Raw genomic sequence first — 27,846 nt, forward strand, 5'->3', positions numbered from 1 at the left:
ACACTCTCAGCAACCTACTGAGACCTGGTTTTAAAATAGATATATAGCCGGGTGTGGTGGCGCACGCTTGTAATCCCCACGCTTGGGAGGCAGAGACAGGAGGATTGTGCTGGTTCGGAGCCAGCCACGCTGGCTTAAGAGACCCTGCTTCCAAATAAAAAGTTAAAAAATAGGTCTGGGAGTATAGCCTGTGGGAGTGTATCCCAGAGGTAGAAGGGCTTCCAGGAACCCCAGTACCACCAAAAATAAATAAATAAATAAATAAATAAATAAATAAATAAATAAATAAATAAAATAGATATATAAAGGTCTGGGAGTAGAGCTCAAAGGTAAAATGCCCCTGTCCAAAAAAAATTCAAAGGTTCAACCCCCAGTCCAAAAAAGAAAAAAGAAAAGAGAGAGAGAGAGAGAGAGAGAGAGAGAGAGAGAGAGAGAGAGAGAAAAGAAAGGTAAAGAAATACTAGTGTCAGCCAGGCGTGGTGGCGCACGCTTGTAATCCCCGTGCTCGGGAGGCTGAGACAGGAGGATCGCACAGGTTTGAAGCCAGCCTCAGCTACTTAGTGAGGCTCTCAGCAACTTAGTGAGACCCTGTTTCCAAATAAAATATAAAAAATAGGTCTGGGAGTATAGCCCAGAGGTAGAAAGCCTCTGGGTTCCACCTCCAGTACCACCAAAAAAAAAAAAAAAAAAAAAAAGAAATACTAGTGTCCTTAATTTTCTTGTCCCCGATAGGTGCCTCTGATCACCTCTTGACTGGTGGTACAGTGTATTCTTGGCTGGAGCACTCCAAATAGATTTAGCAAGTAAAAATAAGGATGCCCAGTTAAATTTGAATTTCAGATAAACAGTGAGTAATTTGTTAGTATAAATATGTCCCATGCAATATGTTGTGGGAATTTTGAACAAAAATATGCTTCTCTCCACTCCCACCCCACCACCAGGCCTTAGGAATAGGGTCAGAGGCTCCAGGTGGAGTGCAGGTGAGTAGGTGGAGTGAGCAAACTAATACAAGGCAAAGGGGAGCTCTGAATGAATGGGGTTCTGGGTGCCCCCACAAAGAAACAGGAAAGCCGTTCTTACGTGGATCACGCAAAAGCCCCTTTGATCTGTCTCCTTCGAGATTTGCAGACCCCCTTAAGATCATGCTTCCCAGAATGGAGATACCCAAAAGATTTAAGAAGAGAATCCCAGCCGGGCGTGGTGGCGCACGTTTGTAATCTCAGCATTTGGGAGGCTGAGACCTGAGGATCGCGGTTCGCTGACAGCCTCAGCTACTTAGTGAGGGGCCCTCTGCAACTCAGTGAGACCCGGTATTCATAATAAAGAATAAAAAATAGGGCAGGAGGTGTAGCTCGGAGGTCGAATGCCCCTGGGTTCCATCCCCAGACCCGCAAAAAATATATATACATATATATATACACATATATACATATATATACATATACATATACACATATATACATACACACACACACACACACACACACACACACACACATATATATATATATATATATATATATATATATATATATATATATATATATATATTCCCAGGGATTCCTGGAAGATACCAGTTTGACACAACGCATCCCCCTCCTTGACTGTGGGGTTTTCCTTGAGGATGTAGTGGGGAAAACCTTTATTTGATATTTAAACAAATAGGCACATGAAGAAGTAGGATGCAAACTCCCCAGGGACGTTTAAGATAAAGCCCGAGTTCAAAGTGTGTCAGGGATCCGGCTAGAGAATCTGGCCAGCCTCGCGGGGGTGGGAGCCCGCTCCCCCCCGGCCGGGGCGCACCCGGCCTGCGCGAGCGAGCGGGGAGCGAGCGGGCGGCCACTCCCAGGCTGCTGGAATGCGGCCGCGGTGGGGGGGCGCGGGCCGCCGCTCCCAGTCCCGGGCGGCGCGGGCGGCGGCGGCGGAGGGCGGCGCGGGCAGCGCGGCGTGAAGTCGCGGAGCTGAGATTCCGCCGCCGGGACCCCGAGCCCGAGCCCCCGCCCGGGCCGCCTCGGCCCCGCCGCGCCCAGCCCGGTCCAGCGCCAGCCATGGGGCCCGCGCCGCAGTGAGCACCATGGAGCTGGCGGCCTGGTGCCGCTGGGGGCTGCTCCTCGCCCTCCTGCCCCCCGGAGCCGCGGGCACCCGAGGTGGGTCTGGCGTGGGGAGGGGGCGGGCGGCCGTCGGCCCCCGGGGGGCGGGGGAGGCGGGGCAGGGGCCGGGGCGATCGCACCCCAGCGCCTCCGGCCGTCCATTGTGGGGACCCGAGCGTTCCCGACCCCGAGAGGGCGCCGGGAACTTGTCAGGAAAGTTCTCTGAAGTTGTTCACAAAGTTTTTCCTGAGTGTGCACTGAGTGTGCGTGTGCGCGCGCGTGTGTTCGTTCGCCCCTCCCCAGCCCCCTCGCGCTTTCTCAGAGCTTTCTCTGTTGGCAGCCTCAGCCTCCAGGCTGGACCGGGCCCGCCCGGGCTGGGTTCTTTGGGGGTCCCCCCTGCGCTGCAGCGCTCCCCCGCTCCGCCCCCGCCGGCGGGTCCGGTTGTTACTCCAGCTCCGCGCGGGGTCGTGGAGCAGGGGGCGGTGGGGGAAAGCGACCTGTCCTGCCGAGTGGGGAGGAGGGGGTGGTCCAGAGCTGCAGAATGGCCTCATGCTGGGGTCTGGGGTGGGGGAAGGGCAGGCATTTGGTTTGAACAACAACAACATTTTTTTTTTTTTTCCGGTGCTGAGGATGGAACCCAGGGTTTCCAGCTTGCTAGGCAAACACGATCACTGGGCTGCTCCCCACACACCTTCCAGCCCTGTTTGGAACCTCAGGGCCACCTTAGGAACTGCGTGCTCTGGGACTTTTGGAGATCAGGGACTCCGGAGGATGGTGGTGGGTTCCCTGGTGTTCAGCTTAGCTTAGCGGGAGAGTTCCCAGGGAGGGGGTCCTGGGCAGCTGAGGGGAGGGAAGGAAAAAAAGAGAAGGCCAGATGTGGGCATCCAGAGGGCTTGCTCTGCTGCCTTCTGCTGGGGGCGGTGGTGACGCGGGGCATGTGTTATCTGGATCCATCTGTCCATCTGTACCTGTAATGATAAAAGCTGATATATACCCCGGGCCAAGGCTACTCTGCCGGGCACTGAGTGTGGTGTTTTGCATGAGTTCCCGTCTTTAATCCTGGGAACAACCTTACAGTGGCAGTCCTATTAGCATTCCCACTTCCCAGCTGGAAATCTAGCCCCAAAGAGATTAAGAATCAGCCAGTAAATGTGACCCCCAATCACACATTTGAAATTGCAATACTAATCCACCTGGAGGAAGGGAGACACTGCTCCCGCATGGCTGGCTGGTGGGGAAGACAAAATGAGCCCGCTCTGGGGGCTGTGGGGCGGCCACAGGTCTGGGGAGCGGGTGGCTGCCACGGGGTGTGGCGTGAGTGTGTCTGGGGCTGCGTGTCTCTGCCGGGTTGTGTGGTCTGTGTGTTTGTGTGTCTGGGCTGCATGTTGCCAAACAGCAATCTCCCTGCTGACTTGAGGTTATGGCTGAACTCTGCCCTCTCCAGGAACTGCCTCAAGGTGCCGGGCCAGATCTGTGGTAAACAATCCCGAGGTGGCCTGAGCCTCCTCACTGAGGAAGAAGGCTCCTCTCCCCCCGGGGGGGTGGGGTGGGGTGGGGTGGGTGGTGTGTGTCCATCCTTGCCCTCCCTATTTCCCAGGCGGTTGTCTTCACCTCTGACCTTCTCATGAGAAAGGGCAAGGCCAGACTGGGCTGCACCCTCCTGGCCTGTGAGCGCACCTGGCAGGGAGTGTGCCGCCCAGCTGAGATCTCCGGGGGTGGGTTCTCTCAACTGGAGCCTCCTCCGGTCTTCACCCATCAAGGTGCAGGAGAGACTCTGAGTGTGTCTCTCAGGGAGTGAGGGAGAAGGCAGCCTACTGCCCTACTGCCTCTAGCACCCAGATTCTACCCCAGGGCTGGGGCTGGGCCGGGGTGGGAGCAAGGGGAAGGGGAGACCTGAGTGAAGCGTGAAGGCCCAGAGATCCTTTCTTAGAGGTAAAGGTTTTCTAAATTGCAGCAAATATTTTTTTTTTTTTTTTGCAGGGGTGGTACTAGGGATTGAACCCAGGGGCATTCTACCTCCGAGCCACACCCCCAGCTCTGTTTTATTTTTATTTTGAAACCAGGTCTTGCTAGAGTGATGAGAGTTCGTCTCACTACTTGCTGAGGTCTTCCTTGAACCTGCCATCCTCCTACCTCAGCCTCCCAGGCACTGGGACTACAGGGGTGCGCCCGCTGCGCCCAGCTGCAAGCATCCTTTTAATTGTGCAGAGTGCATTTGTAGTGTAATTCCATAGTGACCTTCTCTCAACAGCCTCCTTCCCTCATTTTACTATGCTTACAGAAAGTACTAATTGTAATATTCAGGGGGAAAAATTGATCAAATATCCAAAGATAAAATATACTACACTCCAAAGTCAAGTGGAAATCACTTTTTTATTTTTTCTAAGCGTGGGGTTACCCGTATCCTGCTGTATGACCCCTTCCCATCTTAACTTTTTAAAAATGTCCCATGTGCGTCCTATATGCCAGATTCTTACCCGCCCATGGCTTCATTTCATCTTTGCAACATTCTGTGAAGTAGGTGCACAGAGGAGAAAAGTTCAGAGAAATGAACAGACTTATCGAAGGCTTCCCAGCTCTCCAATAGTGTCCAGGGCATTTTTGTATTCAGATGTCCAGGCGGCATTAAGAGTTGGTTAAAGACAGCTGGGCGTGGTGGCGCACGCTTGTAATCCCAGCATTTGGGAGGTTGAGACAGGAGGATCTCGGTTCAAGGACAGCCTCAGCTACTTGGTGAGGCTCTTTGCAACTCAGTGAGACCCTGTTTCAAAATAAAGAATAATAATTAAAAAAAAATAGAACTGGGGGTGTAGCTCAGAGGCAGAATGCCCCTGGGTTCCATCCCCAGTACCGCAAAAAAAAAAAAAAAAAAAAAAAGAGTTGGTTAAAGTCTTATTTCATTCAACAGGAATGGGTTGAGTAAAGCCATGTGGCAGCCAGGCAGTCACGTGGGAAAAAAGGTACTTCTCTATCCAGGAACATGGCTTCCCCATCCACCCAATCCACTTACCTTGGTTGTGGGTGGTGGCCTGAGATGTGGCCCTAAGGTCCCTTCCTGGCTCCAGAGCCCTCTCCCCTCTTGTCTAGCTTATGCCTGCTTCTCTCTTGGGCCCTCCCAGGATGGCTGGGGATGGAGGGCATGCCGGGTTAGTGTGGGGCTGCCTCAGGGCTCAGGGTAGATGTACCTGTCCCTAGGTGATAGAATGATCTGGAAAGAGATCCCCCTTTCTGCCCTCCATCTGTGCAGAGCCCCTCTAGAGTGATGCCCCCATCTTTTTCTAGGCTACCTATCTCCCTACTCTGGGAAGAGAGCCCAAGTAGGGACAGGAGGAGTGGGAGAATTATTAAGGCCAATGTTTGTGCTGCCCTGGTTGTGTTTACAAAGCCTTGCCATGTTTACAGACTGCTTCTGGATTCATCCTCTTTTTTAATCTCATGGACCTTCTCTGAGGGAGTAGAGCAGTTACGGCCAAGTGTAGGTCAGTAAATATTCCCTGAGTGCCGACTAAGTCAAGTTGCTACTGGCCACAGAGATGAAACTGATTCTGTTTCTGCCCCTGAGGTCTAGGGACGTGCTCAAGGTCACATGGTGAGTGGCTGAACGAGGCTTCTGATCTGAAGACCCTGAGCCCAGGCTCTTGTCTGAAACCAGACTTGATACACCATGTATACACGCAGGTGTCCACACGAGCACATGTGTGTGACCCCTGGCATTGCTGGGTGGGCTCTGGTCACATGGGTCAGAGAGAGATGAGCTTTGGGGATGCAGGTAGTTTCCTGGTAAGTTTATGGAGGAATTATTAGCTTTCATGCTGTGAGCAAGAGAAACAGTAGGGCTGAAGGCCGGGAGGAGAAGAAAACCTACTGAGAACCTCTAGGGCTGGGGCCAAGCTCCAAGCCTCACAGTCCAGCAGGATGGACATGAAGGTCCTTAACCGGCTTAGGCAGAGGGATGGATGCCATAACTGCTGTGGTCCCTTTTTGTTTGGGCACTAGTGACTGGAATCGATCTATCCACCCATCTATCACTATCCTTCCATCCATTTATCCATTCATCCATCCATCCATCCATCCATCCATCTATCTATCCATCCCTGTGGGCCCTGCCCGGGCTCTGAACTGGTTCGTGTGTGTGTGTGTGTGTGTGTGTGTGTGTGTGTGTGTGTGTGAGAGAGAGAGAGAGAGAAAGAGAGAGAGATAGAGAGAGATAGAGATAGAGATAGAGATAGAGAGAGAGAGATATCCTGGAGATTGAATCCAGGGGCATTCTACCTCTAAGTTATACACCCAGCCCTAGTTTTTATTCTATATTTTGAAATAGGGTCTCACTAAGGTGGTGGAGGGCCTCACCAAGTAGCTCACTAAGGAGGCTGGCTGCTGACCTGCGATCCTCCTTCCTCAGCCTCCTGAGTACTGGGATTACCAGTGTGTGCCACCACACCTGGCTTGGACTGGTCCCTTCTCACAGTAATTGGGAAGATGGGGCTCCTGAGGGGCTGGTGCTCGGGAGACAAAGGGCAGCACTGTGTGGAATCAGGACCTTCTGCCCTTCGAAGGATATGGACCAGGTGGACTAGTGAGGGGAGACTGTGAGCAGTGGAGGCAGGAGGGAGGTGGAGGCTGGGGAGGTCCCAGGAGGCCTCCTTGGCCTCATGGCTACTCAGTGGGGTGCTTGGTGGGGGCGTCAGCTGGCAGCCTCCGGCTTCCTGGGAGTAGGTCTCAGGGTACCAATTTTACCACCTGTCCTCAACACTTTAGGAGTCTTACTCAAATTGGCCACAAAGCAGGTAAACAAACTGGCTAGAGGGTGGGGCCACCACTCTCTCTGACCTCCTGCCCAGCCAGCACCCTGCCCTGCTTGGAGCCCAGCCTTTTATGGGTGGCATCAGGAGAGTTGGTGTGTGTTTACGTTTGTGCGGGGTGCGGCATGTTATTCGTGAGTGCGGTGAGCTCCGTGGTAGGAATGTGGGATCTAAACGTTCAGACCTGAGTTCAAATCCTGCCTCAGTCGTTCAAGCTTTAGGGCCTTGGGGGGCTCTGACCCCTGCCAGCCTCCATTTCTTTCTTTGCAAAATAGAGGTCACCCCCTCCAGTCTCTGGAGGATCAGGAAATCCACCCCGGGGGTCTGCTAGCACACACAGTAGGTGCTTAGCTTGGTTAACCATGGTGGTTGCTATGGAGTTGTTTTCTGTCTCTTGGCTGCCACAGCTGGTGCCCCTGGGAGGCGGCAGGCAGAGGCCATAAGGGTGGGTCCCTACTCAGGCCCTGCTGGTCCCTCTCCCCAGCTTGGCCAGGGCCTGGGGTCTGGGCTTGGAGACAGCTGTGCCTATAAAAGCAGCTGAAGCTGTGAGGCCGGGGGAGGTCCTGGAGGCAGGGCGTTATTTTGGGCATGGCCTGCCACCCCCAGCTCCTGTTTCTCTCCTGAGTGTGTGTGTGTGTGTGTGTGTGTGTGTGTGTGTGTGTGTGTGTGTGTGGTGTATAGGGGAAAGGGCCTAAGGAAGGGGAGGGGGCACAGTGGGTACAGCCTGAAGTTGGGGGTCTGGCAATCTCCTCCATACAGGGAATGGACCTTTGGGTTTATTTTGACTATTTTTATTTCTATGACCTTCTATTATTCCTCTCCTTCTTCCTTCTCCATCTGCCCAGATGGATACATATCAAGACCACTGTAGGTGTTCCTGGGAGTCACCAGTTTGTGGCCATTGGCAAAGATGGGGAACCCAGGGACTTGCCCTCTAGCCTTTCCCCTGCTCCCAGAAGGCAGGTGGATAACTTTTTACACCTAGGATTTGACCTTGGGCTCCAGGTTGCTGGGAGAGCAGGGCCCCAACATCAGATCCCACAGCCAGTAATTGTGCCTCTTCTGAATCTGCACTAGTCCCTGGGAGGTAGAGCAGTGACCGCCAGGAATTCCAGGCAGCAGGCACCTGTGGGCCTGTGTATCCCAGGGTGCCCCCCTCCCCCAGCGTCCTGGGCAAGACGCACCAGGTAGGTGATTCATCTTCTCACCAGAGCAGAAAAACAAGTTTAACTGGGCACTTTAATCTCCCCCCTGCTGGCAGGCCTGGCGCTAGCTGCTACCCAGAGCCCCTTATTGGGTTGTTTTCCCCTCCAGAGTGTTTGGCTTTGGTGGGTACCTCTGGCCTCAAGCTTGCCAGGCCTGGATGCCGGCCGGTGTGATGTGGTAGTACATCTCGACACCCCTTTGGTGGAGGGCTGCCACTGGGCAGGTACACAGGGGTGACGTAGTGCCCTGTGGCAGGAGTTTCGTGGCACAGGTTGTGCCAGCTGGTTCTGGAGCCTTGCCCTGAGGAGGTGGCAGGGGCGAGGGTGCTGGCTTAGGAAGCTGCCTCGCCTGCCTCACCCTGGCCTGGGATCTGCTGTAGGGTCCCCTAGCTGGAGTCTGCATCGGGGAATTCCTCTGCATGGGGGAATTCCAGAGGTCTCTGCAGTGATGACCAGACCCCTGGTGTCCTCATGCCCCAGCTGTGATTCCGGCTGACCCTCCTTCCCCACTCTTTGGCACTGCAGGGGCGGGCATCCCTTGCCAGGAGGTGGGTGTGTTGGAATGGCGCAGGGAGAATGCCCTGAGTTTGTTGTACAGCGAGAGGGCAGGGGGCATCCAGAGAAGTGATTCATCCTCGCCTTTCTTGGGGATTTTTTCCCCCTTGGCCCTGAGTCTGAATCGTGCCTTTGGGACAAAGGGAGACTTTCTTTGCCAGCTGACACCCTGTATTGGTGGCAGGGCCCATGGGGCTAATGCCCTGGGTCTCCTTACTGGGATGCTCAGGGGCGTCCAGTCATAAGGAGCCTCTGCCCCCATCTCCCTACTCTTCCCAACCATGAAAGCTTTCTTCTGCTCTTGACCCTACAGGCACTGGTCATGGGAGGAGGGGCCCGTCAGCTGTGCTTTCTCCCGGTTGGAGATGGCTTGACTTTGAGGAGTGGGAGTGGAGGGGGTGGCCAGGTCAGAGAAGGTCGCTGGCCAGTGTCCTGATCCATCTGCTCTCCCGCCAGTGTGCACCGGCACCGACATGAAGCTGCGCCTCCCAGCCAGTCCCGAGACCCACCTGGACATGCTCCGCCACCTCTACCAGGGCTGTCAGGTGGTACAGGGGAACTTGGAGCTCACCTACCTGCCTGCCAATGCCAGTCTCTCCTTCCTGCAGGTGAGGCCCGGGTGCTGGGGCTGAGCCTCTGCTCACTGATGGGTGGTGGAAGATGGTCCCTGTTCCCTAGATTTCCTGTCTTGTGGTTCCTTAACCAGGAAGGCCTCTGATGCCTAACCCGCATCCATTCTACTGCAAATCAGTGGACTTCCTCTGTAACGTGGCTGGCTGTGGACAGCTCTGGGTGGGATGCATCTGTGTTCCTGTGAATTCTGCACTGTTTTCAGCACCGTCACCTCCCCTGTCTAACTGCCTGTCACTGTCCCTCTCCTGCCGAGGGTGGTAGAAGCCACTGTGGTCCAGACCTGTACCTTCACCTGGTCTCAGTTTCTCTCTCTGTATATTGGGACCAACAGGCGATCTGGGGGCCTGTTGTGAAGGTCCCAAGAGACATGTCTGTGGAGAGGTCATGAGTGGGGGAGAGGAGGCCAGCCTGCTGGGCCCTGTGGGCCGGTGGGGGAACTGCGCGTGGGTTACGTGCTCTGTCAGGTTGCAGACATCATCTTATCCAGGACTGAAGAAACTGAGACGCAGAAAGGGTGGGGACTTGCTTGCAGCTTACCAAATGCCGTCTCCCTCCCCCCTCCTCCTTGCATTATCTTTCTTGATCATCTAAGAATCTGGTGAGGCCGGGTGGGGGGGGGCCTCCGCCTCTGGCTCCGCTTCTGCCTGACAGAGCAGGCTGCTCTGTGGCTGGGGCCTTGCTCGAGATCCCGTGGCACCAGGCAGCCCCCAAGAGTCTGTGACCGGTAGTGTTCCTGGGTGCAAGCCCACCTCAGCCCCACCTGCCTGCCCCCCCCAGGACATCCAGGAGGTGCAGGGCTACATGCTCATCGCTCACAGCCAAGTGAGGCAGGTCCCGCTGCAGAGGCTGCGAATCGTGCGAGGCACCCAGCTCTTCCAGGACAGCTATGCCCTGGCTGTGCTGGACAATGGAGACCCTCTGGACCACGCCACCCCTGCCACGGGCGCTGTTCCAGGAGGGCTGAGGGAGCTGCAGCTTCGAAGTCTCACAGGTAGCCCTCACGGTCATTGGAACCTTCTCTCGGTTATGGGGAGCTGACCAGGGCCACTGCCAGCCATGGAGAGGCCGGAGAAGTCATGTCTCCTCTGGGTGGACGCAGGGAGAGCCTGGGAAGGAGTCCTGTGAAGCTGGAAAGAGACCTGGCAGCGCAGCTCAGGAGCTCAGTGGTAGATAGAGTGAGCGGGTGGTGGTGTTGTTTCTATCCATGACAACCCCCCCCACCAAAAAAAAAAAAGATTTGCCTTCCTTCCAGGAAGTCATAGCTTGCAGTGGCATGCACTTTTTCTTTCTTTCTTTTTTTTCTTCCTGTACTGGGGATGGAACCCAGGGGCATTCTACCTCTGACCTACACCCCCAGCCCTATTTTTTATTCTTTATTTTGAAACAGTGTCTCACCGAGTTGCAGAGAGCCTCACTAAGTAGCTGAGGCTGTCCACAAACCATGATCCTCTTGTCTCAGCCTCCCAAATGCTGGGATTACAAGCGTGCGCCACCACACCCAGCTTGACATGCTCAATTTAACATTAGAACACAGGCTGGGTTTTTGTCCCCACTTAGCTGAATACATGTGTGCGTAAATGACCTAGTTCTGCACCTGGTGGCCCTGGAGCTGACCGAATCCCAACTTCTGGGTGCCATGTGCTTTGCATGCAGGATCCCCTTTTAATTACAGTACAATCCCCTAAATCCTGCTATTAAGCCCTCAGTGTTATTTTCATTTTAGAGATGAGAAAACTGAGGTTCACAGAGGCTAGATGACTTCCTCAGGGTGACGGCAGTAGTGAGCAGTAAGGCTGGATCCCTGGCTTCAGGGTCTCCCTTTTTAAAATTTTTTGATAGGGACTGAACCCCAAGCCTTACACATGTTAAGTCCTTGATCTAACGCCGAGTATACCCCCAGCCCCAGAGCCTCTCTTTAGCCACCAAGCAGCAGACCCAGGGTGAGGTGACAGGGAAGGAGAGGAGGTGTCTGACCTGGCATGGCTGCTCCTGCTCGTGTACAGAGGCGGCGTTGGCTGGGGATGCTGAGGATACCCTCTCTGCTCTTGGGGAGCGGGGGTTATTTAAGAGGCCTGCTCCCCTTCGGAAGGCAGGAGGCCCTGAGGGAGGGCAGAAGGTGACCCAGGGGAAAAGGGTCCCTGATGAATGCCCGCCCCACAGAGATCCTGAAGGGAGGGGTCCTGATCCAGCGGAACCCCCAGCTGTGCTTCCAGGACACGATCCTGTGGGAGGACATCTTCCACAAGACCAACCAGCTGGCTCGCACGCAGATAGACACCCGCCGTTCACGGGCCTGTAAGCCATGTCCCTCCCTGCCCGCCCGACTCTCAGCCGCAGCCCCGCCACCACCTCCCCTTCCCCTGCCTCCGTCCCTCCTGCAGTCTCTCCATCTCGGTCTCTCCCTCTGCTTCAAGCCTCTGGCGTTGGAGGCCTCTCTTTTTATGTCTCTCCCTCGCTGCACGTCTTGCCTCTGTGTTGCTTGTGCCTCTCCGCATACACTCCATCCCTCACTGTCTCCCTCGGCATCTCTCCCAGGCCCACCCTGTTCTCCAGCTTGTAAAGCCAACCACTGCTGGGGAGAAGGTCCCAAGGACTGTCAGAGCCGTGAGTCTCTGGGAGGCCCAGCATTGGGGGTGGGCGGGATGGGATACAGGCCTGGGGGTTTCCCTGGGGCAGGAAGTCTCCCCAGAAGGTGATGCTGCTGAGGGTCTGGTGGGTACACGGGCGCTACGCAGCCCTCATCCCGTCCTTTGCCCGACAGTGACGCGCACCATTTGTGCCAGTGGCTGTGCCCGTTGCAAGGGCACGCTGCCCACTGACTGCTGCCACGAGCAGTGTGCCGCCGGCTGCACAGGCCCCAAGCACTCTGACTGCCTGGTATGTGCTCCCCTGCCCTGGCCCACCCTGTTGCCCCTGAAACACTTAGGAAAAGTAGCCTGGTGACAGCTAGCTGCTTGTCCCCACCAGGCCTGCCTCAACTTCAACCACAGTGGCATCTGTGAGCTGCACTGCCCATCGCTGGTCACATACAACACGGACACCTTTGAGTCCATGCCTAACCCTGAGGGCCGGTATACCTTCGGCGCCAGCTGCGTGACCACCTGTCCCTGTGAGTGCCGGGGAGTGGGGTGGGGTGAGAAACAGCTTTAATCATTCAGCTGGGAGGATGGTGCACATAAATGGGAGTGTATTGGGAGTACTGTGGGGCTCTGCTCTGGAGGCCTGGTCCTGAAGGTTCCTGTCCAGCTGCCTGGCTCTTTTAACAGAATAGGTGCAGGAGTTGGGCGTGGTGGCGAACGCTTGTAATCCCAGCATTTGGGAGGCCGAGACCAGAGGATTGTGGTTTGCGGACAGCCTCAGCTACTTAGGCCCTTTGCAACTCATTGAGACCCTGTTTCAAAAATAAAAAGACTGAAGCCGGGCATGGTGGCGCACACTTGTAATCCCAGCATTCGGGAGGCGGAGACAGGAGGATTGTGTAGGTTCGAAGCCAGCCTCAGCTACTTAGTGAGGCCATTGCAACTCAGTGAGACCCTCTTTCAAAAATAAAGAATAGCCGGGCGTGGTGGCACACGCTCATAATCCCTGCGCTTGGGAGACAAAGACAGGAGGATTGCACTGGTTTGGAGCCAGTCTCGCTGGCTTAAGAGACCCTGTTTCCAAATAAAAAATATAAAATAGGTCTGGGAGTGTAGCCCGGAGATAGAAGGGCTTCCAGGAACCCCAGTACCACAATAAATAAATAAATAAATAAATAAATAAGAATAGATGAGTGTGGTGGCGCACGCTTGTAATCCCCGCGCTTAGGAAGCAGAGACAGGAGGATCACGCTGGTTGGAAGTTAGTGCACTGGCTTAAGAGACCCTGTTTCCAAATAAAAACATAAAATAGGTCTGGGAGCATAGCCCGGAGGTAGAAGGGTTTCCAGGAACTCCAGTACCACACACACACACACAAAAAAAAAGAAAAGAATAAAAAATAGGGCTGGGAGTGTCGCTCAGAGGTAGAATGCCCCTGAGTTCCATCTCCAGTACCGCAAAAAATTAAATAAATAGATAAAAAATAAAAAGACTGAAAAATAGGGCTGGGATGTAGCTCAGATGTACAATACCCCTGGGTTCCATCCCCAGTGCCACAAACAAAACAAAACAGAATAGGTACAGCTGAGAGCCCAGACTGCTAGGTTTGGAACCTGGCTGTACCACTTCCTAGGGGCCTGCCTCAGTTTCTCCACCTGTAAAGCGGGAGCAATCACAAGTGAACGACTTGACATTTGGGCAGAGCTTTTAGAACAGTGCCAGCATCTACTAAGCACTCCTAAAGGCTGCTTCTTACTCTGTAGTCTGCATAGATGAAGGGTTTTACTTAACAGTACCTCTGTGCACTGATGGACATTTAGGGGCTGGGCTTGGAACCTGGGGAACCCCTTCCTCCTCTCACGGGAGAAGAAAGTGGGCCCAAGGTCCTGGCTGTGCCTTTTTGGTGGGTGAGGGGACAAGGTGTGGCATGAGGCCATTCGGGTTCAAATCCTGGCTCCTCCACCTACTGGCACAATGCCTTGAATCATTTACATAACTCAGTGCTTTGGTCTCCCCTTCTGCAATCCGAGACTCAAACGGCGCTGAGCACATGTGCTTGCTGTAGTGAGTAAGTGGACATCAAGCGTGCAGACTCTTAGCGAGGCCATCTGAGCGTTGCTTGGTGGTCCTCTTCTTGTACCTGGGCGTGGCGGGGTGCGCTGGGCCAGGACACATGGGTCCGTGTTCCCGATCTCTACAGACAACTACCTCTCTACGGATGTGGGATCCTGCACCTTGGTCTGCCCCCTGCACAACCAAGAGGTGACAGCGGAGGACGGAACACAGCGGTGTGAGAAATGCAGCAAGCCCTGTGCGCGAGGTACTAGCTGCCATTCCCGGGCCAGTTCCTGTCCCTCTGCATCCCCGCTCTATCCCACGATTCCTTTGGACCCTCGTGTGACCAGGTCCTTTTTCCCCACTGTCTCTGCCCCTGCCTCCCAGGCCCATCTCCCAAGTTCCCCTGTATCACCTGCTTAGCATGGGGAAGAGAACTGTGGCCCCAGGAGGGGACTGCAGACAGGGCCCTGGTGCCCTCCATGGGGTTGATTCGGCCTCTTGCCCTGGCCTCTCTCCTGCAGTGTGCTATGGTCTGGGCATGGAACATCTTCGATCGGCGAGGGCAGTCACCAGTGCCAATATCCAGGAGTTTGCTGGTTGCAAGAAGATCTTTGGGAGCCTGGCGTTTCTGCCAGAGAGCTTCAATGGGTAAATGACAGCCCAAGGACCTAGCTGTGGCTGTAGCATCTCTGGGAGATGGAGGGAGACAGAGTTGGGGGGGTCAGGAGTGCAGAGGAAGCAGGTAGGAGACCAGAAGAAGCCAGAACTGGGGACAGGTGACTTCTGTAAATGGTGTGTTATCCATGAACATGGGCGTATGACAGTCAGACCATTCAGATAAAGTAAATTCCCCTGGAGAGGGATGGGCTGTGGCTCCATGCTGGAGTGCTTGCCTAGCAGGCCCTGAGTTTAATCCCAGCACTGGGAAAAAAAAATTCCCCTGGAGTTCAGAGCAGCTTTATTTCTAATAGCCTCAAATTGGAAATGACCCACGTGTCTATCAGCAGATGAAAGAAAAAAACACACTGTGACATATCCATACAGCAAAGCTCTCCTCAGCAACAAAGAAATGACTCTTGGTGCTCACAGTGAATGAACTTTCAAAACATTACATTGAGCGGGAGCACTGCGGCCACACTCCGTGATCCCAGTGCCTGGAAGGCTGAGACAGGAGATTGCAGGTTTGAGGCCAGTCTCAGCAGTTTAGCGAAACCCTCGGCAATTTGGCAAGACCCTGTTTCAAAATAAAAAATAAAACCGGGTGTGGTGGCACACACTTGTAATCCCACTTGACAGCCTCAGCTACTTAGGCCCTCTGCAACTCAGTGAGACTCTGTTTCAAAATAAAGACTAAAAAATAGGGCTGGGGGTGTAGGTCGGAGGTAGAACACCCGTGGGTTCCATCCCCAGTACTGCAAAATAAATAAATAAAGGTCTGGGGTTATAGCATGGAGGTAGAATACCCCTGGGGTCAATCCTCAGGACCCTCTCCCCCCAAAAAAAAGTACTCAAGAAGAAGAAAATTCCTTTCCCCTCTCCCTGTACTTCTACTTCCTTTCCCAGAGGGCGCCACCTTTAACAGTTTGTGCATGTTCCTCCTGACCCTTTGTCCATTTGTAGACACACAGAGAAATCGCGTTAATCACGCGGCTGGGGGGCAGGCGGTGCGTGTGAACGGGGGCATATTTGGGTCCCGTGTGCCTCTTGTTCTGGGGGGCTCGCTGTGACCGTGGCAGCAGAGCCAGGCAGCTGAGCGCCCCCACGCGGGAGCCTGGCTGTTTTGAGGCCGGGCTGGACCACTCTCTGCTCCTGTTGTTTCTGGCTGTGCCTTGTTTCCTCATTCATGAAATGGGGACAGTAACAGCTTCCACCTTCTGAAGTGGTTACCAATCTGAATACGTTAAAATTGCCTGGCGGGTACTGAGCACAGCGTTAGTTTTGTTCCATAGTCTACAACACATCAGGGCTTATTTAACAGCGCCCTATTCACCGAGAGCCATGAGGTCATTTTTAGTTTTCCCTCACATAAACAGTTCCGCCTCATAGGTGCTGCTGGCAGCCATGTCTGATGTCTCTCTGGGCCACATTCCTAGAAGTAAGATTTCTAGATCAAAGGATACAAATATTGTTTTGCTAGATCTTGCCAAACTGGAGCCTGGACTTTGAAGCTTCAAATGGGAACAGCTGGGCTGGAGGGCAGAGGGGTTCAGTGAAGGCGTTAATGGGGTGGAGATTGACGTGGCTGGGCCCTCTCTGGGGGTCGTGCCCACCCCTTCCTAGCCAGGCTGATTCCTCCCACTCCTTCCAGGGACCCTACCTCCAACACCACCCCGCTGGAGCCTGAGCAGCTCAGAGTGTTTGAGACCCTGGAGGAGATCACAGGTGAGCTCAGGCTATCTGCGTACTGCTGCACCACGGGCAGGGGGGTCCTTGCCCTGCCCCACACTGCTAACCTCATCCTCTGCCCATAGGTTACTTGTACATCTCAGCATGGCCAGACAGCCTGCCTGACCTCAGCGTCTTCCAAAACCTGCGGGTCATCCGCGGACGAGTTCTGCATGAGTGAGTCTGGGAGAGGGGAACCTGACGGGGGATGTTATGGGGGGGACCTCGCAGCGGCCTTTCCAGGAGGGTCTGCGGGGTGCGTGGCAGGCAGGAGGAAAGATGGGGAAGGGGTGCGGGTGAAGGCGGGTATCCCCGCCGCTGAGCTCACCTCCCCCCGCAGTGGCGCCTACTCGCTGACCCTGCAAGAGTTGGGCATCAGCTCACTGGGGCTGCGCTCGCTGCGGGAACTGGGCAGCGGACTGGCCCTTATCCACCGCAACGCTCAACTCTGCTTCGTGCACACGGTGCCCTGGGAGCAGCTCTTCCGCAACCCCCACCAGGCCCTCCTCCACAGTGGCAACCGGCCCGAGAGCGAGTGCGGTAAGAGCCCAGCACCGGGCCAAGACCCCACATCTGCCCGTCCCGGGAGCACTGTTCTTGGCCTGGCATGGCTTCTAGCGGGGTCTGCCACACTCCTTTGGTGTCCTCTGTTCCCCTCCCTCTCTGTTTCTGGACTCTGCTGTCTCTTCCTCTCCTCCCACTGCCCAGCACTTGTCCCCACCCCTCCAGCCCAGAACCACACCCACAGCCCCTTCCCCTAGTCCACACGGACCAGGGCCACGTCTAAAAGTCCCTTCTGGCCTTTTCCTCCTCCCTGCAGTGGGCAAGGGCCAGGTCTGCTACTCCCTGTGTGCCCATGGGCACTGCTGGGGCCCGGGGCCTACCCAGTGCGTCAACTGCAGCCAGTTCCTCCGGGGCCAGGAGTGCGTGGAGGAGTGCCGAGTACAACAGGGGTACGCAGGGCGGGGGAGGGGTGGCGGAGGGGTGCACAGTCCCTCCCAGACCCCTCACCACCTGTTCCTGCTCTCAGGTTCCCCAGGGAGTATGTGAGGGACAGGCACTGTCTGCCATGCCACCCGGAGTGTCAACCCCAGAATGGCTCGGTGTCCTGCTTTGGATCGGTGAGATGCTGGTGGGCTGGGGGGAGAAGGGGTGTGCAGAAAAGGGGGTCACCAGTTTGAAGAGCTGCAGGGTGTCCTGTCTGGTAAAATGTCCCTGGAGAGTGCTCCGGGCACTCCCCTTACTGGGGAGCTGGGAGTCTGGGACACGAGGGGTGGACCCTGGGGCCACCTCTTCAGACTTTGACCGTGGGGCCCTAAAGACTGTGACAAGGTCCCCAGGAGGCCTGCTGGTGTTCTTTGCCGTGGCTGCGCTAAGGAGGTTAGACCTATGAGCTCCAGCATCAGGCCACTTGGCTGCAAATCCAGGCTCTGTCTCCAACCTTTGTTTTTTCGTTTATAAGGTGAATGTTGTAATGGTAACTCCCTCCCTGGGGTGTGGTGAGAACAAAATTAAATAGGCTTTGGCACAGTGCCTAGGCGCTGGAAAGGCTTTCTGCATTATAGTTACTGTTGACACTCTCTGTTACACCTTAGCCAACGCGTGGCCCTCTCTGGGCGCCTCCAGTTCCTGGTTTTTGTCGTAGTTGTTTTTTGATACTAGGAATTGAATTTAGGGGAATTCTTTTTTTGAAACAGCGTCTCACCAAGTTCCTTAAGTTTTTGCTCAGTTGCTGAGGCTGGTCTCATACTTACCCTCCTCCTATCCCAGCTTCCAAAGTACTGGGATTACAGGTGTGTGCTACCACGCCTGGAATCAAGGTTTTTTTTTTTTTTTTTGTGTGTGTGTGTGTGTGTGTGTGTGTGTGTGTGTTGTTGGGGATTGAACCCTGAGGCATTTGAGCTACACTCCCAGCCCTGATTTTTTTTATATGGAAACAAGTTTTGCTAAATTGCTGAGGCTGTCTTTGAACCTGTAATCCTCCTGTTTCAGCCTCCCGAGTGTAGGATTATAGGTGTGTGTCACCCTGCCCAGCTTTGAAGGAGGAGTCTGAGGGAGGGGTCCACAGAGATGGGGTGAAGAGCAGGGATGTTCACCCCAGGAGCAGGGAGAGGAGTACTGCTCTGTGGCCAAGGCAGCCCAGAGGACCTGATGCCGCTGCCCTGGGGGTGTTGGTGCCAGCGCCCCACAAACCCTTCCTCCCCACCCAGGAGGCTGACCAGTGTGTGGCCTGTGCCCACTACAAAGACCCTCCCTCCTGTGTGGCTCGCTGCCCCAGTGGTGTGAAGCCCGACCTCTCCTACATGCCCATCTGGAAGTTCCCGGATGAGGAGGGCACCTGCCAGCCCTGCCCCATCAACTGCACCCACTCGTGAGTCTGGGGCCCTTTTCTACAGAAGGGAGGGCTTTCAATTAGAGGTGCCCCTCTGGGGCTCTTATTGTAAAAAGGGGACAACTTAACCGGTGCTTACTGTGAGACTTAATTCTTTATTTTCCCTATTCACAAAAGTAGCATGTGAGAAGTCTTAAATGGACACCCCAAACATAAAAGAATGCTACTAGCAGTTCAGCCCACTGTTAGTAATTCGGCAGGTCACCCCCGCCCCGCCTATTTTCCTCATGTTGGGGATCAAACCCAGGGTCCCATTCATGCAGGCAAGCGCTCTGCCGCTGAGCTGCGCCCCGACCCGCGGGTCTGTGTGTGTTCTACATAAGCTTCTTTTTTGCCAAAATGAGATCGTAGACCATACATGTTTCTTCCAATTTGCTCTGCTTTTTGTTCTGTTTTGTTCTGACTTAGCAGAATCTCACTGTACTTGTACTTAGTTCCTCCCCTCCCAGGCCCCCTTCTTGGGGGAGAACCACTAGATTGATTATGGCAGTCCTTCCTCCCAGGCTCTCCCAACCCACTTATATATGCACGCATGGAGTTCATCTATATGAGGTTAAATCACATGGTTGCTATTTATGAAGTAAAAAAATGGTAAAAAAAAAATAGCAATTTCATACAGTTCAAATGATCTACGATCAAATTTATTTATTTATTCGTTATTTATTTTGGTGTTGCTGCTGGGGGTTGAACCCAGGGACATTCTTCCTCTGAACTACTTCATTTAAATTTTTTTTTTGTGTGTGTGTGGTACCGGGGATGGAACCCAGGGGCAGTCTACCTCCAAGCTATGCCCCCAGCCCTACTTTTTTTTTTTTCTTTATTTTGAAACAGGGGCTTACTGGGTTGCAAAGAGCCTCACTAAGTAGCTGAGGCTGTCCTCAAACCGCGATCCTCCTGTCTTAGCCTCCCAAATGCTGAGATTACAAGCTTGTGCCACCATGCCCGGCTTCCGGCTCATTTTTTAAAATTTTGAAATAGGGTTTCACTAAGTTGCTGAGGTTGACTTTGAACCCTGCAACTCTCTTGTCTCAGGGTCCCAAGTACTGGGATTAGGCATGCACCATCATTCCCTGCTCTGTTATTTATTTATTGGTTGATGCTGGGGATTGAACCCAGGGCTGAGCAGAGGCCCCCAACCCCACGTTATCTAATAGGTACTGCCATACTATTTCTGGGAGAAGCTGGGCCAGTTTACCTCAGGGACTCTCATGGAAGGAACAGCTGAGCTTTCAGACCCGATGCTCTTCTGGGTGCTTCCCCTTTCTACCCACCACAGAGGGGAGGGTGCAGGGGCAAGGGCACCGTGGGGTCCCCAATCTGGGGAAGGAATCTCCTTGTGGGGTGGTAGAAAGAGCCCTGGTGACCTAGAAGCCAGTTTCTGCCTTTGTCAAGTTGGGGATAATAACCCCGCCACACCCACCCCAGGAGGCTGGTGCCCAGAGTCTTGATGGGGTTCTCTCTCCTGCAGCTGCGTGGACCTGGACGACAAGGGCTGCCCTGCTGAGCAGAGGGCCAGGTGGGCTTGGGTGTTCCGCTTGGCGCTGGGTGGCTGCGGCTGCAGAGAGGGGTCACCTGATGTATGTTGTGCTCAGCCCACTGTTGATCCTGCCTTTAATTCGCTTTGATAAGTGGGTGGAGGAGCTGCTTGGGATGCCGCGGGGTTGGGGGGATTGCAGTGAAGGGTGGCTAATACACTCAGTCCCCTACCCTAGAGTAGCTGGATGTCTGGAGGGACACAGGCCGAGTTCAACCCCCTGGAACTCAAGGTCGATGGAGAATAATGAGGTTGCAGCACTGAGTGTGTGTGGGGGTGTCAGTGATCTTAACTGGGGTGGTGGGAGGCTTCCAGGAGGAAGTGGCATTTGAGCTAGACCTTGAAAGAGGGGTCGGCATTTTTCTTGCACATGGATGGAAAGCCTGGGAAGGAGATGGCAGGACAACCTAGAGTTGGTCAAAGGTTCTGGTGTGGTGGGCTGCTGAGAGCACAGAGAGGGAGGAAGGATTGAGAGGCCTTGACCACCAGGCTGTAGGACTTAATCATCTGGCCTGTGGGGAGCCCTGGAAAGGGGAAAACAGATCAGAATATGTCTTAGGCAATCCTTTGTCCCGGAAGCAAATGGGCATTAAGGTCCACTAGGTACCAGGCCTTGTGCTGAGCAAGGGGGGAGGGGCAAGAATGACAGGAATGTCAGGGGCGTTCCCAGGAGCTGCTCCCAGGAGCTGCGGCTACCCAGGATGAGCTCAGTCCTAAAAGACTACCACACGGAGAGATGGCGATCCTGGCAGTAGGAGCAGCGTGGGTCAAGGCTGGGAGGTGTGGAAAATTATGACCTGTGGGTGAAAAATTTGGCTAGAACATCAGAATCACTGGGCACACATTCCCGAGCCCTACCTGGTGCAGCAGTCAGAGCCTCTGGGGGTGGGGCTCTGGAATTGTGCGTGTTAACAGGTAACATGGCGAGTGTCATGCCAGCACGCTCAGAGCTCTGAGCAAGGGCCGGAGCTCTGAGGACCTGGAGGTGGTGATGTCTGTGGCTAAGGCAGGTTTTAGAGTAGGGTAGACAGGATCAGATCCTTCCCGCTTCCCTTTCCAAATGCCAGAGACTTTGGTGTTCCCCCATGGAGTCCCTAGAAAGACCCTGACCCAGACCCTGTCCCTGGCTTCTGTCCCCAGCCCGGTGACCTCCATCATTGCTGCTGTGGTGGGGATCCTGCTGTTTGTGGTGATGGGTCTGGTCCTTGGGATTCTAATCAAACGAAGACGGCAGAAGATCCGGAAGTATACCATGCGGAGGCTGCTGCAGGAGACCGAGGTGAGGTGGGCTGAGGACCTCCCAGCCAGCCTGGGGGCTGCAGCCCAGCTCAGCACTGACCCACCACCCCCTCAACCCAGCTGGTGGAGCCACTGACACCAAGCGGAGCGATGCCCAACCAGGCTCAGATGCGAATCCTGAAGGAGACGGAGCTGCGGAAGGTGAAGGTGCTTGGATCTGGAGCTTTTGGCACCGTCTACAAGGTCAGGGGCCCAGCCGGGTCCTGGGGTGGGTGGCTCTGGTGGTGGTAGTGGGGGGGAGGTGGTTGCTCCAGTAATCATAGGGACTCAGGAGGCTGAGGCAGGAAGATTCTAAATTCAAGGAAAGTGTGGACAACTTAGTGAGACCCCCCACCTCAAAATTAAAAGAAAAATAGGGCTAGGGGTCTAGTCTAGTAGTAGTGTGCCCCTAGGTTCAATCCCCATTATATCCCTTAAAAAAGTTCTGATATGGTGTAGAGGTGACAGCCACAGGCCTGGCATTGTTTGGGAGTGCACTGAGCCGGGGGTATTCTGAGGAGGAGGACCGGGCTGTCCCTGGCCCACAGTCCTCACATCCTCCTTTTTCTACCCAGGGCATCTGGATCCCTGATGGGGAGAACGTGAAAATCCCAGTGGCCATCAAAGTGTTGAGAGAAAACACATCTCCCAAAGCCAACAAAGAAATCTTGGATGTAAGTCCCTCCGCCCTCTCCCTCGGGAATCATGGGGTCTCCTGCCCTGGCCCTACGCTGGTCTCTCTTCACTGGGGCTTGATCAGGGGTCAAGGTGGGTTGCTGATGGGGGGGTGGGCCCCCAGTCTTGCCCTCACCTCTCAGCTGGGGAGCACAGCAGCTGGGGTTTGGGGCCTCCCATGCCCTTAGTGTGTCCTCACCCCCAGGAAGCATATGTGATGGCTGGTGTGGGCTCCCCGTATGTGTCCCGCCTCCTGGGCATCTGCCTGACGTCCACGGTGCAGCTGGTGACACAGCTTATGCCCTATGGCTGCCTCCTGGACCACGTCCGGGAACATCGCGGGCGCCTGGGCTCCCAGGACCTGCTCAACTGGTGTGTGCAGATTGCGAAGGTAGGCGCCGGGCTGTGCGGGCAGCCTGGGAGGAAGCTCCTGTCTAGGGCTAGGACGGGATATTTCCTGCAGCGTGGCAGGGCGGGCGGCCCGACTCCAAGGTCTACACAAGTGTCTCCTGTGCCAGGGGATGAGCTACCTCGAGGATGTGCGGCTCGTGCACAGGGACCTGGCTGCCCGGAACGTGCTGGTCAAGAGTCCCAACCACGTGAAGATCACAGACTTCGGGCTGGCTCGGCTGCTGGACATTGATGAGACGGAGTATCACGCGGATGGGGGCAAGGTCAGAGGAGGGACCAGAGCTGAGCAGGGTGGAGCAGGGCCTGGCCCCTGGGGGAACCCCGCGAGGGCCCACCTCCCACCACACTCAGTTGGAGGACTTCCTCCTCTGCTCTCCCAGGTGCCCATCAAGTGGATGGCGCTGGAGTCTATTCTCCGCCGGCGGTTCACCCACCAGAGCGACGTGTGGAGCTATGGTGTGTGGTGGGAACAGGAGTGAGGGCTGGGGGAGGAGCCGTGCAGGGTGGGAGAGGCTGGAGAAAGGATGGACGCCACAGGTCTGTGCCCCTCTAGAGGTCTGGGGAAAGACTGGGTAGGTCCTGTCCTTTGGCTTCACATCTCCCTTCTCCTGCCGAGGCACCAGCTCCTGGGCAGAGCCTCTGAGCTGTGGTCACTAAAGCTTCCTCCGCCCCCCACCCCATACAAACACTCCTGACACTTGTCTCCATCCTAGGTGTGACTGTGTGGGAGCTGATGACTTTTGGGGCCAAACCTTATGATGGTATCCCAGCCCGGGAGATCCCCGACCTGCTGGAGAAGGGGGAGCGGCTGCCCCAGCCCCCCATCTGCACCATTGATGTCTACATGATCATGGTCAAATGTGCGTGGCGGGCTGTGCTGGCTGCACGGAGGGTGGGGGACTCAGCGGGGATGTGAATGGGTCCAGGGGCCCTGGGGTAGTTGAAGAAGCGTCTCATGTCCCTTTCACAGTGGACGACCCGTGGCGCTCTAGAGAAACAGCTAGCCAGAGACTACGCGAGAAATAAAAAAGGAAGGGAGCTTCCTTTTTATTAGAAATCCCCCAAGGCTCTGACTCAAGACCCCGAGTCTGGGTCTGCTTCTACCACGCGATGGCTTTGGGTTTCATTCAGGGGTCTCGAGATCAGACTGGAGAGGGAGTGGGAAGGGGGAAACACCCCGGCTGCACCAGCCCAGGGTCCTAAGCTCTTTCCCCGCCCCCAGGTTGGATGATTGACTCTGAATGTCGGCCAAGATTCCGGGAGTTGGTGGCTGAATTCTCCCGCATGGCCAGGGACCCCCAGCGCTTCGTGGTCATCCAGGTATTAGGTCTCTCTGCTTCTGATTAAGAGGCAGGAGGAGGGAGGGAAAGGCAGAGGAGCCTTCCTGGGAGGCCACACCCTGGGCTGGGGACGGGCGCCACCCCATGTCTCCCTCCTCCCTAGAATGAGGACTTGGGCCCAGCCAGCCCCTTGGACAGCACCTTCTACCGTTCGCTGCTGGAGGACGATGACATGGGGGACCTGGTGGATGCTGAGGAGTATCTGGTGCCCCAGCAGGGCTTCTTCTGCCCAGACCCCGCCCCAGGCAGTGGGGGCACGGCCCACCGCAGGCATCGCAGCTCATCTGCCAGGGTGAGTGCCCTTGGCCTCCCTGTGGGAATGCATGCTTGCCTGCTTACCTCCCGCACCCCAGTGCACGCGGGTCCCTTTCTCCAGTGTTCCCCAACCTTCGCCTCCCATGGAGGCCCTCTGCCCCTTAAGATCTTGCTGTCCCAACCCATAACCCCATCCTCTCCACTGTGACTGCCATATCCCAAATGTGACCTATTTTCCTTCTGTGACCTTGTCACCTCCCATGGGGTCCCCCTGCCAGGCCCAGGAGTGACCCCCATCTAACTTTCTCTCCTGTCCCCAGAGTGGCGGTGGTGAGCTGATGCTGGGGCTGGAACCCTCTGAAGAAGAGCCCCCCAGGTCTCCTCTGGCCCCCTCAGAAGGGGCTGGCTCTGATGTGTTTGATGGTGACCTGGGAATGGGGACAGCCAAGGGACTGCAGAACCTCCCCCCACATGACCCCAACCCTCTACAGCGGTACAGCGAGGACCCCACGCTACCCCTACCCCCTGAGACTGACGGCTACGTTGCCCCCCTGACCTGCAGCCCACAGCCCGGTATGGAATCCAGGCCTGAGTTCAGAGATGAGGAGGCAGGGGAATTGGGGGCCCTGAGGAACAGTGGTCATAGCAGCGGTGCCTGAATTCCATTTCTCAACAAGTCCTCTTCTCTTGCCCTTTCAGAATATGTGAACCAGCCAGAGGTCCGGCCACAGCCCCCCTCGCCCTTAGAGCGGCCTCTGTCTCCTGTCCGGCCTGCCGGGGCCACTCTGGAAAGACCCAAGACTCTCTCCCCTGGGAAGAATGGGGTTGTCAAAGACGTTTTTGCCTTTGGGGGTGCTGTGGAGAACCCTGAGTACTTGGCACCCCGGGGAAGTGCTGCTCCTCAGCCCCACCCTCCTCCTGCCTTCAGCCCAGCCTTTGACAACCTCTATTACTGGGACCAGGACCCATCAGAGCGGGGGTCTCCACCCAGCACATTTGAAGGGACCCCTACGGCAGAGAATCCGGAGTATCTGGGGCTGGATGTGCCAGTGTGAGCCGGTGGCCAAGTTGGCTGAGGCCTTGCTGCACTCTTGGGGAGTGAGGAAGGCTTGACTTGTGGCTCACATCACAAGGAGACAGGCAGAGGGAGCCCGCTTTGCCAGGAACCTGCCCTACGAAACCTTCCTTCCTGCTTGAATTCCCAGGCTGAGAGGGACCCAGCCTGGTCAGACAAAGAGCAGCACCGGGGAGTCTCAGTGGATTTTGGAACCCTGCCCTACCACACCATGGGGTCCAGTGGACACCGTGGCTGAATCTCACCTGTGGCTATAGCCTCTTCTTCCAGACCCTTGGTGCTGAAGGATCAAGAGAGAAGCTGGGCCTGGGAGGAAGAGGCCCCAAAGGAGCGTCAAAAAACAAGGACAACCTCTTGGGAGACTGTCTCTGGACTGGTGTCCAGAGCAATCCTTGTACAGAGTGCTTTTTTTGTTGTTTTGTTTTTACTGGTTTTTTAAAGATAAAATAAGGACCCAGGGGGAGAGTGGGTATTATATGGGAAGGGGACAAAGGGACAGATGTGTCCCTGGGGTTGAGGGAGGGATATCCTTGGCCATACCCATTTTCTCCATTTGCAAATAGATTTTGGGGCCCATAGCTGGGCCCCAGCCTATGTCTAGGAGTGGCTCTGTGCCAGGCCTTACTGCTCACCTTACAGGCACCTCTTCCTGCAGTGACCAGGAGTCTTCCCAAAGCTTGAATGAATGAGGAGCGCAACTTCCCGTTCCCTGGCTTTGGGTTGGGGGGATAGGGAAGTTAGGAATCTGATCTGGGAGCCCTTTGACAACCAGATCATTCTTGTTTGAACAAACTCATTCCTAAGGCCACCCACCAGAGAATGGGGTCATTTCCTCCCTGTGGGGATCAGGGGATGGGGGTAGGGAGGGGGAAAAAAGAGGCAGTGTTTATTATGTGACTCATTTTTGTAGCCTTGGCTAAGAAAGAAGCTTGCTGATCTAAGACGTAGCTGTTCAGAAAAAGCCCACCCACCAGGTGGCATTGAGGCCAGGCTGACCCCTGTGCCCCCCACACTCTCAGACCGGACACATAAACACATCCTAGTTGGCACAAGAGCTTGTAGTGCCTCTTTATTGCCAACCACTGACCTTGACCAGGGCTCAGGGGGAATAAATTAGATCTACTGAGGCATCTGACAGGTATTGCCAAGTCAGGGAGGGGCCTGGACTTCTGTGGGCACTGATCTTGGGAAAGGGGTATAAAGGGGATGTGAAATGTCCACAGCAAGCAACTCTTTCTTACCCCCAAGACCACAGAAGCTTCTAATGCCCAAAGGGGCAACGCGGAGGCCAGAGTCTCTGAGCTACCAGGGACTGCATGAGGAGAAAGAGGCAAAGGGAGTTCCCAGCAAGACCAAGGAGGAAACCAAGGTTTGGATCCCAGAATGGGGAAGGAGCCCAGAGTCACATGCAGTCAGAGGATGACGCAGGGAGGACGGCTGTTGGTGATCTTTTCTAGGGGTTCTCCGTTACTGGCTCTTCGGATGGCCTCGATGAGCTAGAGTGCAGAGATGTGGAAGAGGATGATAACGCTTCCGGGACAGGGTATCCCTGGGTCCTCCCAGTGCGGCAAATACTCACATCTTTCTCATAAGGGAAGCCTCCATTCTCCAGCTTGGAGAACACCAGCTGTCCATTGATCTCAATCTCAAAGGCCCCTGATAGGAAATAAACATGAATGAATGGTATGCCGAGAACAAGCAGAAGTCAGGAGAGGCCCTCCAAGTATCTTGGCGCCCACAAGGGTGTCCCATCAGCCCTATCGGATATTCCTAAGCCATTCTTCAACTTTGGGTCACTCAAAGAAAGTTAGAGGCCTCACCTGTGTGTCCCTCCATCACTCAATGAAGGGCTCCCCGTCCTCCAAACCTGCACAATCTGCAGTCTAACAGGTGTCTCCTTATAGGCCTCATCTGTGGTCCCCTCACCTGCCAGAAGGGACCTGCTCTGTGCTAGACACTGCGGGGCACTTTATTTACAGCAGCCAATGTCAGAGCTAGAAAGCAGGAGAGCTGTGTTTTAGAACAGACTGCTGCAGCAGGTGTGTTCTGCGGACCTCACCTGTCCCCCCCAGGCGCGACTCAATCTCGATGCCCGGATACTCCTCCTTCACCGCACTCGCCAGCTCCAGGTAGGTCGCTTCGAAACCACAAGGTTCACTAGGGAGAAGAGACACGGGATGGGATGGGGCTTCGGGGGAGGGGCCTCCAGTGGACCCACCTCCATCCGGCCCAGGGGAAACGAGAGGAGCTCTTCCAGCCCCAACTGCTCACCAGTATTCCACCACAATGCGGACCCCACTACCCGGCTCGACCTCCCCGGGAGGGGGCGCTACGGACACCTCCGCCGGCTCTCCGCTCATCGCTGCCGGCTCCGCTCCCGCCGCTGCTTCCGGGTGTGACGCGACGTCGCGCCACGTGACGGGGCGTGGCCGCGGGCGTGGCGGGGCTGCGCGTTGAGTCCGGGCGCCCCCTACAGGCTGCAGCGAGTGTTACGTATTGATCCTGACCCTCGGGTGGGCGTCCTGGGCTTGGGGCTGGGGGGATAGTACAGATCTTTCAAATTGGCCTCGGTTCTCAAA

The 27,846-nt window shown here is 55.4% G+C and overlaps 2 protein-coding genes across 19 annotated transcripts; one reads left to right on the forward strand and one right to left on the reverse strand.

Annotated features, from left to right (window-relative positions):
• Positions 1–2,074: 2,074 nt before the first annotated feature.
• On the forward strand, positions 2,075–25,247 carry ERBB2 (erb-b2 receptor tyrosine kinase 2; the record flags this gene model as incomplete). Of its 18 annotated transcripts, none has more annotated exons than XM_080713210.1 (27): positions 2,075–2,147; positions 9,109–9,260; positions 10,063–10,276; positions 11,446–11,580; positions 11,821–11,889; positions 12,047–12,162; positions 12,253–12,394; positions 14,065–14,184; positions 14,444–14,570; positions 16,231–16,304; positions 16,394–16,484; positions 16,648–16,847; positions 17,098–17,260; positions 17,338–17,428; positions 18,518–18,678; positions 20,168–20,215; positions 21,374–21,512; positions 21,593–21,715; positions 22,087–22,185; positions 22,392–22,577; positions 22,705–22,860; positions 22,978–23,053; positions 23,311–23,457; positions 23,820–23,917; positions 24,041–24,229; positions 24,513–24,765; positions 24,892–25,247. In XM_080713210.1, 27 exons carry the CDS (start codon positions 2,075–2,077, stop codon positions 25,245–25,247), a joined length of 3,798 nt encoding a protein of 1,265 aa, XP_080569336.1. The 18 variants fall into 18 exon arrangements, with proteins under 18 accessions (XP_080569336.1, XP_080569346.1, XP_080569347.1 ...); XM_080713220.1 differs by having other exon boundaries at positions 17,128–17,260; positions 24,041–24,250; XM_080713221.1 differs by having other exon boundaries at positions 17,128–17,260.
• A 1,432-nt stretch (positions 25,248–26,679) lies between these two features.
• Positions 26,680–27,627, reverse strand: MIEN1 (migration and invasion enhancer 1; the record flags this gene model as incomplete). The annotated part of the gene is made up of 4 exons (XM_080713312.1): positions 26,680–26,763; positions 26,847–26,923; positions 27,327–27,424; positions 27,539–27,627. 4 exons carry the CDS (start codon positions 27,625–27,627, stop codon positions 26,680–26,682), a joined length of 348 nt encoding a protein of 115 aa, XP_080569438.1.
• Between the last annotated feature and the right edge of the window lie 219 nt (positions 27,628–27,846).

Source organism: Muscardinus avellanarius (assembly GCF_963383645.1).
Source record: "Muscardinus avellanarius genome assembly, chromosome: 16".
Lineage (NCBI taxonomy): Eukaryota > Metazoa > Chordata > Mammalia > Rodentia > Gliridae > Muscardinus > Muscardinus avellanarius.